Raw genomic sequence first — 14389 nt, 5'->3', positions numbered from 1 at the left:
TTTGACAAAGGCTGTCAAAAAGTACGAACACCTGTCGCAGACAGTTTACTTTTTAAATATCTAACCTAACCTAACTTAACCATAGATTTATAGAAAATAAAATAACGAGTAATTTACTATGATCGATTCAAGAACAGCTACACGAAAGGAAAAATATTTGTATCATAATACATTGTGTACACTGGTTAAGGCTGTAGAGAACACGATAACCACAATCGATTTACGAAACGAAAGTTGTGCTATTGGTAAAGTGGTTGCTGCTGATGCATACATGAATCTTGAATTGGAAAATGCAACATATTACGATCCCAGAGGTAAAATTTAATAAATTTATGGCTTTTAAATACTTACTATCTAAATAGAAAACACGGAGGAATCACACAATTTTTTAATTTCAGAATTCACAATGCCTTTTATGCATTCTCTAAAGTCAGCTAATTTCCGCATTATTTTCTTACCGAAACAATGAAACTTTGCCGTTAAAAACCTGTATAATGATTAGAAGTAGTAGGCGCAATTACTCATTTTTTTGGCTTACTTTTTTTATTAAAAATATACTGAATCAATATTCATAGTACTTATTTTGCTTACATTTAAAAACAGTTTTTGGCCAAATTCAATTACATTTATATAACTTTATCATTAAAATACATTTTCGCTAAAAATGTAAATGCGATTATATTTTTGTGATTAATTAACAAAATAATAATTTAATTTTTGTAGTAATATTTGCCTTTCCATATATCCATTAACAGATAATATTATTTATTTCAGGTGAAAAACACTTTTTTGAGCACTTTTGGATTCAATCTCGAAATATACGGTACATCCATATGCCACCTGGCAAAACATGCAAAGAACAACTGGAACTTCAAATAAATCTGTTACAAAATGCCAAGAGAGTCACGTCGAAGAAGAAACGAACGTTTAAGATACAAAGAGCCCAACGCTACCAAAAACAGATTGAAAAAGAAATTTCATCTAAAGATAGTGAAACCTAAATCAACGTTTAATATTTATTGGATTAAATATTTTACGATAAGTTGATGAAAAGAAATTAAGTAAAGGCAACGACAAACCACATACATAAATGTGGAACAAAGAAAATAAATCATCTCAGTCATTCGTTTTTAAAGTTACATTCATTAAATAATTTGACAAAACATATATTATATATTATTTTAATAAATCTTATCCATTAATACTTGTTTTCCTATTAGTCTAATAGTAATTAGAAATATCCAACCTGTTTCTTTTACGTACTATAATTTAACAGATAAATTATAAACATAAAGATACCACAGGGGCGCATATAGTCAATAAATTGTCAGTATTGTTCTCACTTTGCATCATTCCAAGAATCATTTATATTTGAGACAAAGATATGCTTTGCTAAATTAAAAACAAAAAATAATTTTAAAATAAAATAGACGCGAACAGCAATTTTTTATAGTGAGAAATTATTTTTATTTACTTTACCATTTTTACTAATTTAAAGAAATATATATATACTACATATTAAAGTGCATAAATAAGACAATTTTTCAAGAAGGAAATATTTATTTACTCAAAAAAATGAAAAAGTCAGCCTTGACATACTATAAATAAAGAAATTACATGATAGTCAATATCCTCCACGCAAACGAAGAACCAAGTGCAATGTGGATTCTTTTTGAATATTATAATCGGATAAGGTACGACCATCCTCGAGTTGTTTGCCGGCGAAAATAAGACGTTGCTGGTCTGGGGGGATACCTTCCTTGTCTTGAATCTTAGCCTTTACATTTTCAATGGTGTCTGAAGGTTCGACTTCCAGAGTGATTGTTTTCCCGGTTAAAGTTTTGACGAAAATCTGCATTCCTCCCCTCAACCTGAGTACCAAATGAAGTGTAGATTCCTTCTGAATGTTGTAGTCAGAAAGAGTTCTTCCATCCTCAAGTTGTTTACCGGCGAAAATGAGACGTTGCTGATCTGGGGGAATACCTTCTTTGTCCTGGATTTTAGCCTTTACATTTTCAATGGTGTCAGAAGGTTCGACTTCCAGAGTGATTGTTTTCCCGGTTAAAGTTTTTACGAAAATCTGCATTCCTCCCCTCAACCTGAGTACTAAATGAAGTGTAGATTCCTTCTGAATGTTGTAGTCAGAAAGAGTTCTTCCATCTTCAAGTTGTTTACCGGCGAAAATGAGACGCTGCTGATCTGGGGGAATACCTTCTTTGTCCTGGATTTTAGCCTTTACATTTTCAATGGTGTCAGAAGGTTCGACTTCCAGAGTAATTGTTTTTCCGGTTAAAGTTTTTACGAAAATCTGCATTCCTCCCCTCAACCTGAGTACCAAATGAAGTGTAGATTCCTTCTGAATGTTGTAGTCAGAAAGAGTTCTTCCATCTTCAAGTTGTTTACCGGCGAAAATGAGACGCTGCTGATCTGGGGGAATACCTTCTTTGTCCTGGATCTTAGCCTTTACATTTTCAATGGTGTCAGAAGGTTCGACTTCCAGAGTAATTGTTTTTCCGGTTAAAGTTTTGACGAAAATCTGCATTCCTCCCCTCAACCTGAGTACTAAATGAAGTGTAGATTCCTTCTGAATGTTGTAGTCAGAAAGAGTTCTTCCATCCTCAAGTTGTTTACCGGCGAAAATGAGACGTTGCTGATCTGGGGGAATACCTTCTTTGTCCTGGATCTTAGCCTTTACATTTTCAATGGTGTCGGAAGGTTCAACTTCCAGAGTAATTGTTTTTCCAGTTAAAGTTTTTACGAAAATCTGCATTCCTCCCCTCAATCTGAGTACCAAATGAAGTGTAGATTCCTTCTGAATGTTGTAGTCAGAAAGAGTTCTTCCATCCTCAAGTTGTTTACCGGCGAAAATGAGACGTTGCTGATCTGGGGGAATACCTTCTTTGTCCTGGATCTTAGCCTTTACATTTTCAATGGTGTCAGAAGGTTCGACTTCCAGAGTAATTGTTTTTCCGGTTAAAGTTTTTACGAAAATCTGCATTCCTCCCCTCAACCTGAGTACCAAATGAAGTGTAGATTCCTTCTGAATGTTGTAGTCAGAAAGAGTTCTTCCATCCTCAAGTTGTTTACCGGCGAAAATGAGACGTTGCTGATCTGGCGGAATACCTTCTTTGTCCTGGATCTTAGCCTTTACATTTTCAATGGTGTCAGAGGGTTCGACTTCCAGAGTAATTGTTTTTCCGGTTAAAGTTTTTACGAAAATCTGCATTCCTCCCCTCAACCTGAGTACCAAATGAAGTGTAGATTCCTTCTGAATGTTGTAGTCAGAAAGAGTTCTTCCATCCTCAAGTTGTTTACCGGCGAAAATGAGACGTTGCTGATCTGGGGGAATACCTTCTTTGTCCTGGATCTTAGCCTTTACATTTTCAATGGTGTCAGAAGGTTCGACTTCCAGAGTAATTGTTTTTCCAGTTAAAGTTTTTACGAAAATCTGCATGCCTCCTCTCAATCTAAGTACCAAATGTAGTGTAGATTCTTTCTGAATATTGTAGTCAGAAAGAGTTCTTCCATCCTCAAGTTGTTTACCGGCGAAGATGAGACGTTGCTGATCTGGGGGAATACCTTCCTTGTCCTGGATCTTAGCCTTTACATTTTCAATGGTGTCAGAAGGTTCGACTTCCAGAGTAATTGTTTTTCCAGTTAAAGTTTTTACGAAAATCTGCATGCCTCCTCTCAATCTAAGTACCAAATGTAGTGTAGATTCTTTCTGAATATTGTAGTCAGAAAGAGTTCTTCCATCCTCAAGTTGTTTACCGGCGAAGATGAGACGTTGCTGATCTGGGGGAATACCTTCCTTGTCCTGGATCTTAGCCTTTACATTTTCAATGGTGTCTGAAGGTTCGACTTCCAGGGTGATGGTTTTCCCGGTTAAAGTTTTTACAAAAATCTGCATGCCTCCTCTCAATCTAAGTACCAAATGTAGTGTAGATTCTTTCTGAATATTGTAGTCAGAAAGAGTTCTTCCATCCTCAAGTTGTTTACCGGCGAAGATGAGACGTTGCTGATCTGGGGGAATGCCTTCCTTGTCCTGGATCTTAGCCTTTACATTTTCAATGGTGTCAGAAGGTTCGACTTCCAGAGTGATTGTTTTTCCGGTTAAAGTTTTTACAAAAATCTGCATGCCTCCCCTCAATCTGAGTACCAAATGAAGTGTAGATTCTTTCTGAATATTGTAGTCAGAAAGGGTTCTTCCATCCTCAAGTTGTTTACCAGCGAAGATGAGACGTTGTTGATCTGGAGGAATGCCTTCCTTGTCCTGGATCTTAGCCTTTACATTTTCAATGGTATCTGAAGGTTCAACTTCAAGAGTGATGGTTTTGCCAGTCAATGTTTTCACAAAGATCTGCATGCTGCAATATTAAAAAATAATATTAATTAAACGTCAATACAAATTAATTTGTAAACAAACGAAAAACGCTAGTACAGTTTTATACTGAAAAGAATGAATTGTTTGTTTAAACAATAGCATGAGTCATATGACGAAGAATGTGTCATTTAATGACAATAGAATATTAGTAAAGACATATCACTTCTTATTGTTATAAAAATTTCTCTATTTATTGAAAAAGAATTTTCTCAAGATTTGTTAGGAATTTAAAAAAATTTTGATATAATACAAAAATATCACCACAGGCATTATTTTTTAAATATTGTAACTTTTAATATCAGTGTGATACTGGTAGGAAATATAGAACAAAGAATCTTTTTAAAACTCATAGAATATTTATAAATTCTTTCAAAAATAAATAAAGAATACACCTATACATCTGTGTTCAATATATAACTTAAAACTTAAAATTAATTGAATTCATTGTCCTCCTTTTATTATGTGGCAATGATAATCTTTAATCGAGAACAAAGGATGGGCTGACTACGACAATCGACGCCATTTTGAGTTGCTTTGAATTATATGAGTACAAAAACAATGTATAAGTTAAAAGTAAACTAGGAAAATATAATAAACAAACAATAAATTAAAAATAATACTTACTTGCAAAATATAGAGATATTATCACAAACTGAACGATAACAGTTTACTAATCAATACTTCGAACGTAGCCGTTACTAACACCGCACACAAGTTTCTAAATAAATGAAGACGACGACGACAGCGACAGCTATTTATCAGTTCCCCCACCTCTTTCAAACTCTCGAGTCCAAAATGAATTATCCACAATTGCTAATTTTCCTACATAAAAATGTATTTCAATGGATCCTTCCACTTAAAAGTTTTTATATAGGTAGTATTTAAATATTTATTAATGCATATACCTAAATTAAATCTAAGTTTGCCTTAGAAATCTTATTTTAAACGTATAAATTTCGTATCGATTAAACAATTTAGGTTGGCGGAATTGTCCAAAATGAAAGTCATTATATATAAATACAAATATTTGGAAAACGTTGTTTATGTTTATAAAATGCATCGTGTTTCAAAGAATTACACGTGTATATATTTAGATCGTTTTATATTTGGGAACAATCTCATTACTGTATTAACGGCATCGGCATTCAGTATCTACATAAACATGAGAACAAAGGCTAAAGATAACAACAATTACAAAATAACCCTTATATATATTTACATTATTATCATTGTTTATAACGATTTCGAGTCTGTGATTACAACAGATAAGAGCTGCGATATTGTGTATCACAGGGCAATTAATTTGTGGTCAATACCATGAATCATAGAACTGACGCAGCATGAAATTTTATTGTGCAATATTAGAAATTAAAAATTTATGATTTCAGAACACAATAATTTCATATATTAAATATTAAACATTAAGAAATATATCTATATTTAAGACATTTATTTACAATATTACATATTTGTAAGTTTAATATTGATTTAAAATTAGCAATCTAAATTCGAAAGTAAAATTATTAAATTGGAAATTACTAGAATATTATAATGGGTAAAGTTGCAGAATCGGTCACTCTAAGGAACATTATATAGCGCATGCGTCGTAAGGCGCTGATTTCGCGCTTCTTGAACATTTTGAAGTGCAGTGTTGTCGGTTTGCAACGGTCAAAATATTCGAATCATTTTTTATGGTTGAATTATTGTTGTGTTGTTGTGTATGTATTATACTTTTTATTTTTTTGGTAAGTATATTATTTCTTCTAATTTGATGATTATTGCTCATTATTAAAATATTATACTTTACAGATTATATTCTCATGGCGTTTTTAAAAACAATATATTATTCCTATTCTTCTGCTAATTACTTTCTTAATTTATTTGTATGCTCATTTAATATATTTTACTTTATAGATCTTTCTCATTTTTAAAATATTATACTTTTATTCCTTTAGTAAGATTATTTTTAATTTGTTAGCAGTCATATTTTAAGTTATCTTACATTATAGATTATTTGTGTGCTGCATTTATTATTTTTTTTTGTACAATCTTAATTTATTGATACGGGTCGTTAATTAATTAATATATTTTACTATATAGATAATTGTATTGTATTTAATTAAAAATGTTTTTAATTTTTATTATTTTTTAATTTATTCCAATTTATTAATAAATTTATACTATATTTGTATTGAACAATTTTTTTCGAGTTACATAGACCATGACTGTTCCTCGGAAGATCTGTTTCCATCGTACCTCCACGAATTCATATGGAGAAATAAATTTAAAAATCATAATATGTTTATGAGCATTTTAAATTGTATTAGTGAGCAATATCCAGTGGAATAGTTTTTTTTGTTTTAATTAATTTTTTTTTATTATAAAATATATAAATATATCTTTTTTGTTAATTTTATATTAATGTTGTAAATTTACCTAATTATTTAATAAAGAACTTTTAATTAGATAGTTAAACTACCAAAGAAATATAGAGTAAATAAAAAATGAATATACTAATTAATAAAGTGATTTGCCGAATTTTATCTCTTTTCGAATTCAACCACATAAATAATATAAGTCATACATGAAAAACATAATAAATTACATATATATTTTTCTAAAAATCATTTCTCTACATATTTCGTTAAAAATGAAATCTGGCAACTATGCTGTCTAAAATCTCCGAAACAGACGATTTCAAATCCAGTTGACGCATGCGCTACAAATATTCCTTAGAGTGACCGATTCTGCAACTTTACCTTATAATGTAATGAAAAACATTAATTTAATATTTAAATGGAAAATTATGTAAATAATAACTAGGATAATTAATAATACAATAGTGTTATAAATTATTTAAATTTGATTTTAATAAAATAACTCCGTTAGTAAATACGTGGATACATATTCAAGTGGAAATGACATACTAAAATTTAGTATTCAAATGATAAATAATTGAAATACTGTTGATTTAATTTAATTATCTCCAAACTATAATAGGATAGGAAAAATAAAACAATTTAAACAGTCAATTCGTATATTCTTAATAAAATATATAACTATAAGGCACCTTAAATGTTGTTAATTATGTAAAAATAATATCACAACTAGAATTTTATAAAAAGTGTATATGTAAGGGTGTATAAATATTCCTTTGACAACATTAAAAAAATAAATAGGGTTGAAGAAAGAAACGTAAAAAAATATACATTAAAAAAAAATAGATAAATATTGATTTTACTGAAAATACATGGCAATTTCGTACTAAGCAAGAAATATTTGTCGGCAACTAAACGACCTATCGATTCGGATCGAAGTTTAAGGAACCAGAAGATATAAAAACAAAATATTCGATATTAGGACAGGCCAAACAACTTCATGGCGTTAAAAGACGTGGCCAAGGCGACTTCTTCCGGTTTTTTATTCATAAAAGCGGCCACCATCTCCACAATTGCCGGTAACGAACAGGGTTCGTTTCTTTGGAAAGTGCAGTATCTGTGCAAAAATGTCATGGATCTGAAACAGAACGGCAAATTTGCATTTTTAAACAAGTATAAATGCACATTTGTAAATATTTAACGATTGTATTTGCTTCACTAATACACAAACAATAAAAAATGAGTTTTTAAATTTTGAATATTGAAAATTTTTAATATACATTTAACAAATGAACAATTAATTAAAAATGTGTGGCGAAGTAGAAATACAGTGCGGACTGAGTCATCAACATGGAGTATTGATTTTCCGTAAAATTTTCATTGCGAACACCGCCCACAAGTTGTATTTATATTGTTCTAAAAATTAAAGGGGGCAGTTCATCAAACTACTACGCGGAATAGAGCCAAGTGTGGCTTAAAATAGTGCTTATGGCATAGTAAATAAATGTTTCTAAAAATACAGTTTTATTGTCCGCGTCAGTGACTCCCGTTATTTTATCTCATTCAAGGTGAAGCATGCTATTAATCATTAAACGAAATATTTAAAAAACAATTTATAATTTACCTTTCAGTTAACCCATCTTTGACGTGAACAGGTAATTTCGAAGCCCGTGTGTTGGGATACATGAAAGGTGCATCTGTTTCCACCACCAATTTATCTAGAGGTATGGAACCATCCACAAGAAGCTTTCGAACTCCTGTGTCTGACTTGTCTTTGCACAAATAGCCTGTTAATCCTATGTAGAAACCATTGTTTAGATATGCTAGTGCATGCTCACAGCTACCTGTGAAGCAATGGACCAAAACTGGGGGTAGTTTCCCCTTGTACTCATTCAATATGGACAGTAAATCTTCATGAGCATCTCTTTCATGTACAAACAGTGGCTTGTTTAATTCGACTGCCAGTTCTAGCTGCAAGGAAATGTTTAATTTAGTGGACATCCAATTGAAACAATCATAACAAATCCTACATGTTTTCTGAAAACTTGTCTTTGTTCGTCAGGTTCTGAAAAATTCCTATTGTAATCCAGTCCACATTCTCCTATAGCTACACATTCGGGATTTTGTGCTAATTGCTTTAACTCTAACCAGGATTCATCTGTGTATGACTTTGCATCATGTGGGTGTATTCCTGCAACATGTTTTATTTTTACCTTTGTTAATTTATTGTTTTAAGTGGCTTACCTGCAGTTGAATACAATGTGCCTGGATATATCCTGGTTAAACGAAGGGCTTCTTTGCTGCCTTTCACAGATGTTCCAGTTACCATTATTTTTTGAACACCTGTAACGTTTCGAATTTAACACAATTACTGTTTGTATTTAATATGTGTACCTGAGTCTTTAGCACGTTGTATTACAGAATCTAAATCCCTGGTATATTTTTTATTGGTTAAATTTGCACCGACGTCAATTAGAATATAATTTTCATAACATTTTTCTATATTGTCGTTGTTATTGTCATTGCTGAAATCCACATTCGAAGCCATGTTATATAATTAACTGTTCACGAAGTATTTCATTCAAAAATTGATAAAAATTTTATTCGAATGACGTTACGATACAAATATAACCCTATTGCAATTACTCATCTGTCAATTGCCAGCTGTTTACATTTATTTGACCTTCAAACATTTCCATGCGTGCCACAAATTTAAATAATAATTATTTAATTTTATACTGAATTATATTTGAAATTTATATATGTAGTTTACTGTATGTTTTGAAATATTTACGTATTTTATATATTGATCAATATTTAACTTATAGCAACAAATTGTGTTAAATTTCCTTAGGTTGGCAGCAATTTTTATGAAATTCACCGAACATATTGACAGAAAGAGGTACAATACAACCCTGTACTGGGTTATACATACATGTGAGACATTCCATATCGAACCTAACAAGTTGAAAAAATTGTCCCTTTAAGTAATGATTTAGGCACTGTTTAGAAATTTTCAGAGTTAAGAAAACACCATAATTTGGTTTTTGCCCATTACTTGATATTGGGCCAAATTGAATTTTTATTTTATAAGAAAAAAATAGATAAATGTTACATATATTTCTACTAATTAATTTTCAAAACATCTTCAAAAACGGCCACTTGGAGCTTGAATCAATAATATCCTTTATGTTTAAATTATATTTACATGTATATAAATAAATTTTCATTTATGCAGTATTTCTTCTTTTTGCTCTTATCCTGAAAATATTGATCAAACCTGAATTTTACATAGTTTTTTACTTGTGATTTTAGTTAAAAAAACAACAAACCTTGATTTTTACTAGATAATTGGAAAATTACTAACCCAATATTTCTATAGTAGAATTTTACGTAGAATTTGTTTTTTAAATATTTGCCTTTTATGAATATTTTTATGGAAACACTTTTCTACTTTTTCCATTTCAAATGTTAAAAATCATATAAAACTGACTGATTCCTTACTTGATCCCGCATAGGGTTATTTTGTGAACACTTTTAGCTTGTGTACATGAATTTAGAACAATGCAACGATAGTTATCAAGGTAATAAATGACTGTGTAATTATCGTAAGCGCGATTTTTGCCTCAAAGTGTTCGCAAACGAACCCGAAACAATATCTGTCGTATAATTTTTGTAATGAAAGTGATTGACTGACACCCGAATCATAAATATTCCCGAGGTCAACTAAATTACTGTTTAAGGTTCCTTCAAGCTTAATCCAAGATTCCAATTAATAATTGTTATTTAGTCCAATCAAGTAAAGAAACATTTTTTTTTGGTCAATTTTATATGATTTTTAAATTCCATAAAATGATACATACTATTTTTGCCTATCCTTGATAATAATTGAAATGTGTCCCCATGTTCTTTTTAACAATTATTTCAAAAACGAGTCTAAATTTGAAAAATTTTACTCTAGAAATGTGAGACTTCATGTATAGTTCCTGAAGCTTGTTCATATCTGTAACCTAATCATGTAAAAAGTAAATGAATATATTTGTTTTAAATAATACCGAAACTAATTAATCCGAGGTTTCTTTTCAGGTGGAGGTTTGATTTTTTCTTCCTTAACTTCTGACTTTATTCCCTTGTTATCTGGTGTGCCATTTTCAACATCATTTTTAACAGAAGGAGCTAAAAACAGCATGCCCATTAATGTTGTTATTATAATAGATTATATGTTGCAAAATTAATACTGGATACTAGACTACATATTCATTCATTTTTCATCACTATCATAAGTTATTTATTACCTTGAATTTTTGGCTGAGGGGGCGTAGGCAACGGAAATTTCTTTATTAATTCTCCAAGTAGCATATCAACCCTCTGTCTCTGAAACAATGAACTGGGCTCCTCACGTGGTTTTTCATCTTTTACTTTAGTTTTGTCAACGCCTCTTTGAGATTTAAAGTCCCAGGAATAGCCTTTGCTGGGATGGTATCTTGCAAAAGTTGATGCTTCTTCAAATGAGGATTGTAAATGATGAACAGCAGATAGAAGTCTTGAATTAAGAACACTTGCTAAATCTGGGGCTTGATAAACTACTCCGGCGATAATATAATAATCAGCGAGTGGTGTAACTTGTGAAGGGGAATGTCTGTGTTGTTTACGAATTACGTAGAGTATAGGCTCCTGAACATGCAGTAAAACATACTCCAACCCTGTCATATTTCTGAAAAATAACTAATTAAATTACAAAATTTATATAACAGTTGTCAAAAATAATTTGTTAAAGAACTTGTAACTTTTATGATCTTTAAAGTCAAAAAGTTTAAGTTATTTTAGTGTCCATAAACAAATGAAAGCACATTGTATATTTGTAGAGACATTAAAAATAAAAATTACAAACTAAAAGAAATAATTTTATTATGTGATTTGTATATACATACTTAAAATAAATAGATTTTAGACTGATATGAAAATTAAATTTAACATATATATGTAAAATATTCATATGAATATTTTACATTTTAACATTTAACAAACTGGCAGTGTTAGTCTACGATATGTGTGACAATAATAATTTTCCTTACTGTAATTGGTCAGCATTAAGCCGTTGCATTTTAACAATTTCATTGTTGCAAGTTCTATCAAAGAATGGGTTTGTTCTCTCTGAAAAATAGTCCATAACATTTGTTGTGTTTAAATTAGGAATCCAAGCAGAGTCGTGCCAGGATACACTAAGTGGATTTTCTGGGATGCTGGACATTCCCATTCTTCCTCCGGGCATCATTTTTGTTGTTTTCTAAAATATGAATAATAGCATTATAGTTATATTTATTGCGTTAATTTAAATATACTATATAGTGTAAACTCTAAATATTTAGAGTTATTTATAGTTATATAGTAGCATTTAAATTATTTTTAGATTTTATCTGGTAGTATTATTTTTAAAATCAAGGGTAAGGTATGTAATACTATTCACTATAATATTTACTTTAAGCGCAGTTACTTACCTTTTTTTATTACTAATATTATAAAATAAAAAAGTTCTTTGTATAAAATATGGAATATAAAAACAATATAAAAAGAAAGCTTAACGCACAAGTGTTTGTAGGTTATGAAAATCAATAGTTATTGATAGTTGGCCAAATGTCCAGTTGTCATCATAACATAAATACTGACTACTCATATTGTACAAATAATTTTTTTGAAAAATGTTGTTAAATATTACTTAAACAAGTTTATTAAAAATGTTTGTTCTAAGAGTAAAGCTAAAAATATATTAATAATAAATTTATATACGGGAGTAGTTCATATGTATTTCCTTAACCTATTTTATACAACAACACATATTTTTATTATTACAAATATAATTTCTTTAATATTTAATTATTGCAATTTATACACATATACAAAAATATATACATTGAATTTTTTATTATGGATGAGAGCCTTGATTGTGTAATGCTTAATACCAGTGAAGTAGATTAAAAAATAAATATATTCAAAGTTTAATTGCAGTTTGTTATTGTTTTAGATGACTATTGAACTTTTACCATTGCACCACCACCCAGAGTACATACTGGACTGTTGCACTTTATTAAATGATGAATGGAAACGGAGTGAAACTGCTAGGTTGAGAAGCTTAGAAAGTTCAAGTGATCATCTTCCAACATGTTTAGTTCTCTTGCAGAATAAAATGCTTGTTGGACATGTAAAATTAAGTCGCATTCCAAGTATACCTGAAGCATGTTTTTTGGAGTCTGTTGTTATAAGGAAATGTATGAGAGGACAGGGTTATGGTACAGTTCTAATGCAGAAGACTGAGGATTATTGTAGAGACATATTAAAATTGATTACTATTTATTTATCAACACAGGGACAAGAAAAGTTTTATGCTAAACTAGGATATATTGAATGCTACCCAGTATCTATTTATGGAGGATGTCCAGGAATGCCAATAATTCAAACTGTTTCAAAGGGTAACTATCAATCAGGGCCACCTCCACCACCTATACCACAAACCACAAAAGTAAATTCAAGTAGAAAAACATATATGACAAAAAGTCTTATTTAATTTTCAGAATTCTAGTAGATTAGCACTGGTTTTATATTTATTATTTATTTATTTTATATTATAGTACACACCATAACAAATGTTTTGTCAAGTCTATTTACTATTTTTTTTGTTGAAGCTATTCTAATTTATTATTTAATTCCTTTTCATTTTCTTGTTGTCTTTCTAACTAAATTGTTAAAATGTAGGGTCAGCAACAGATCTTCAGTTACACCTTGAAGACTATAATTGCTTGCATTGGGTAATGAATGTGAGTTAGAGTTAAAGAAGTTGCAGTGTGTGAGGAAAGGATGTGGACTTTCCACATATAGATAGTGTTACTCAATACTGCAAGCAATTTTGAATACAAAGTGTAAGTGCAGATCTGTTGGCGACTCTTTATAACTATATTACTTCTTCTCTTACAACATTGGAACAATTTTATTAGCTTTGTTTTAATGATTTACTTGCGGGTAATATATAAATTTGGAATGTAAATCCATAAAAAAATTATATGTATTTTCCTTAATAATGTTGCTTTAATAGAACATTCAAATAGTAGTGTACATTAAAATTGTTTGGTTTAACGACTTATTTTCTCATAATAACAATAATAAAATAATAACTTGAGTGTTTTTTATTTACTGATTTATAACTCCATAGGAAATAATTAATTGAATGCTAAAAAAAGTTATTATGTATATAGTTTTACTCTGTAAAATTCATAATTGTTTAAAAAATTGGGCTATTTAATTGAATAATACTTAAACTAATAAATAAGTTGTGCGACATTTATTTGAAATTTAACATATTACTGTAAATTACCACTCCTTACATATGACTAATATTATTTTAGATAGTAACTAATGAATGTTGTTCTTAGAAGAGTATTCTGACAATAAAGAAGATGAAAATACCTAATAAATGAAGAATCAAAACGATAAAAAAGGGCAGAGGGAGAAGAGAATAATTGAATTTATGATAGATATACTATTAATTATTAACGAATATTAGAACATCTACCTTCAGTTACAGGAAAGAAAGATTCGCAACAATAACAATATGTTTTAGTTCTTTAGTAAATAT

General features: G+C 30.1%; 5 protein-coding genes across 14 annotated transcripts; 2 read left to right on the top strand and 3 right to left on the bottom strand.

The window, feature by feature from the left end:
• Positions 1-64: 64 nt before the first annotated feature.
• Positions 65-1202, top strand: LOC109595154 (U7 snRNA-associated Sm-like protein LSm10). Its single transcript, XM_020010450.2, has 2 exons — positions 65-314; positions 775-1202. The coding sequence occupies exons 1-2, from the start codon at positions 119-121 to the stop codon at positions 999-1001; spliced, it is 423 nt and encodes a 140-aa protein (XP_019866009.2). The 5' UTR covers positions 65-118; the 3' UTR covers positions 1002-1202.
• A 338-nt stretch (positions 1203-1540) lies between these two features.
• LOC109595173 (polyubiquitin-C) lies at positions 1541-5113 on the bottom strand. Of its 6 annotated transcripts, none has more exons than XM_049962331.1 (3): positions 5009-5113; positions 2556-4367; positions 1541-2327 (listed from the first exon to the last, which is right to left on the bottom strand). In XM_049962331.1, exons 2-3 carry the CDS (start codon positions 4364-4366, stop codon positions 1625-1627), a joined length of 2514 nt encoding a protein of 837 aa, XP_049818288.1. In that variant the 5' UTR covers position 4367; positions 5009-5113; the 3' UTR covers positions 1541-1624. The 6 variants fall into 6 exon arrangements, with proteins under 6 accessions (XP_049818288.1, XP_049818290.1, XP_049818287.1 ...); XM_049962333.1 differs by having other exon boundaries at positions 1541-2555; positions 3012-4367; XM_049962330.1 differs by having other exon boundaries at positions 1541-3123; positions 3352-4367.
• A 2290-nt stretch (positions 5114-7403) lies between these two features.
• LOC109595181 (3'-5' ssDNA/RNA exonuclease TatD) lies at positions 7404-9583 on the bottom strand. The gene is made up of 5 exons (XM_020010483.2): positions 9157-9583; positions 9007-9105; positions 8793-8953; positions 8387-8733; positions 7404-7900 (listed from the first exon to the last, which is right to left on the bottom strand). Exons 1-5 carry the CDS (start codon positions 9308-9310, stop codon positions 7741-7743), a joined length of 921 nt encoding a protein of 306 aa, XP_019866042.1. The 5' UTR covers positions 9311-9583; the 3' UTR covers positions 7404-7740.
• A 218-nt stretch (positions 9584-9801) lies between these two features.
• On the bottom strand, positions 9802-12410 carry LOC109595182 (mediator of RNA polymerase II transcription subunit 6). 3 transcript variants are annotated; one of them, XM_020010487.2, is made up of 5 exons: positions 12261-12410; positions 11838-12049; positions 11058-11476; positions 10824-10938; positions 9802-10772 (listed from the first exon to the last, which is right to left on the bottom strand). In XM_020010487.2, coding segments are annotated over exons 2-5 (735 nt in total). In that variant the 5' UTR covers positions 12038-12049; positions 12261-12410; the 3' UTR covers positions 9802-10771. The 3 variants fall into 3 exon arrangements, with proteins under 3 accessions (XP_019866046.1, XP_019866044.1, XP_049817188.1); XM_020010485.2 differs by having other exon boundaries at positions 9802-10765; positions 10818-10938; positions 12261-12409; XM_049961231.1 differs by lacking the exon at positions 12261-12410 and adding an exon at positions 12105-12218 and having other exon boundaries at positions 9802-10765; positions 10818-10938.
• A 165-nt stretch (positions 12411-12575) lies between these two features.
• LOC109595168 (N-alpha-acetyltransferase 80) lies at positions 12576-14389 on the top strand. Of its 3 annotated transcripts, none has more exons than XM_049961248.1 (3): positions 12576-12724; positions 12785-13229; positions 14187-14389. In XM_049961248.1, the coding sequence occupies exons 2-3, from the start codon at positions 12785-12787 to the stop codon at positions 14222-14224; spliced, it is 483 nt and encodes a 160-aa protein (XP_049817205.1). In that variant the 5' UTR covers positions 12576-12724; the 3' UTR covers positions 14225-14389. The 3 variants fall into 3 exon arrangements, with proteins under 3 accessions (XP_049817205.1, XP_049817210.1, XP_019866027.1); XM_049961253.1 differs by having other exon boundaries at positions 12577-12724; positions 14160-14389; XM_020010468.2 differs by lacking the exon at positions 14187-14389 and having other exon boundaries at positions 12580-12724; positions 12785-13933.

The sequence above is a fragment of the Aethina tumida genome, chromosome 1 (genome assembly GCF_024364675.1).
Source record: "Aethina tumida isolate Nest 87 chromosome 1, icAetTumi1.1, whole genome shotgun sequence".
NCBI classification, from domain to species: domain Eukaryota; kingdom Metazoa; phylum Arthropoda; class Insecta; order Coleoptera; family Nitidulidae; genus Aethina; species Aethina tumida.
This window is presented reverse-complemented; position numbering and strand designations above follow the sequence as displayed.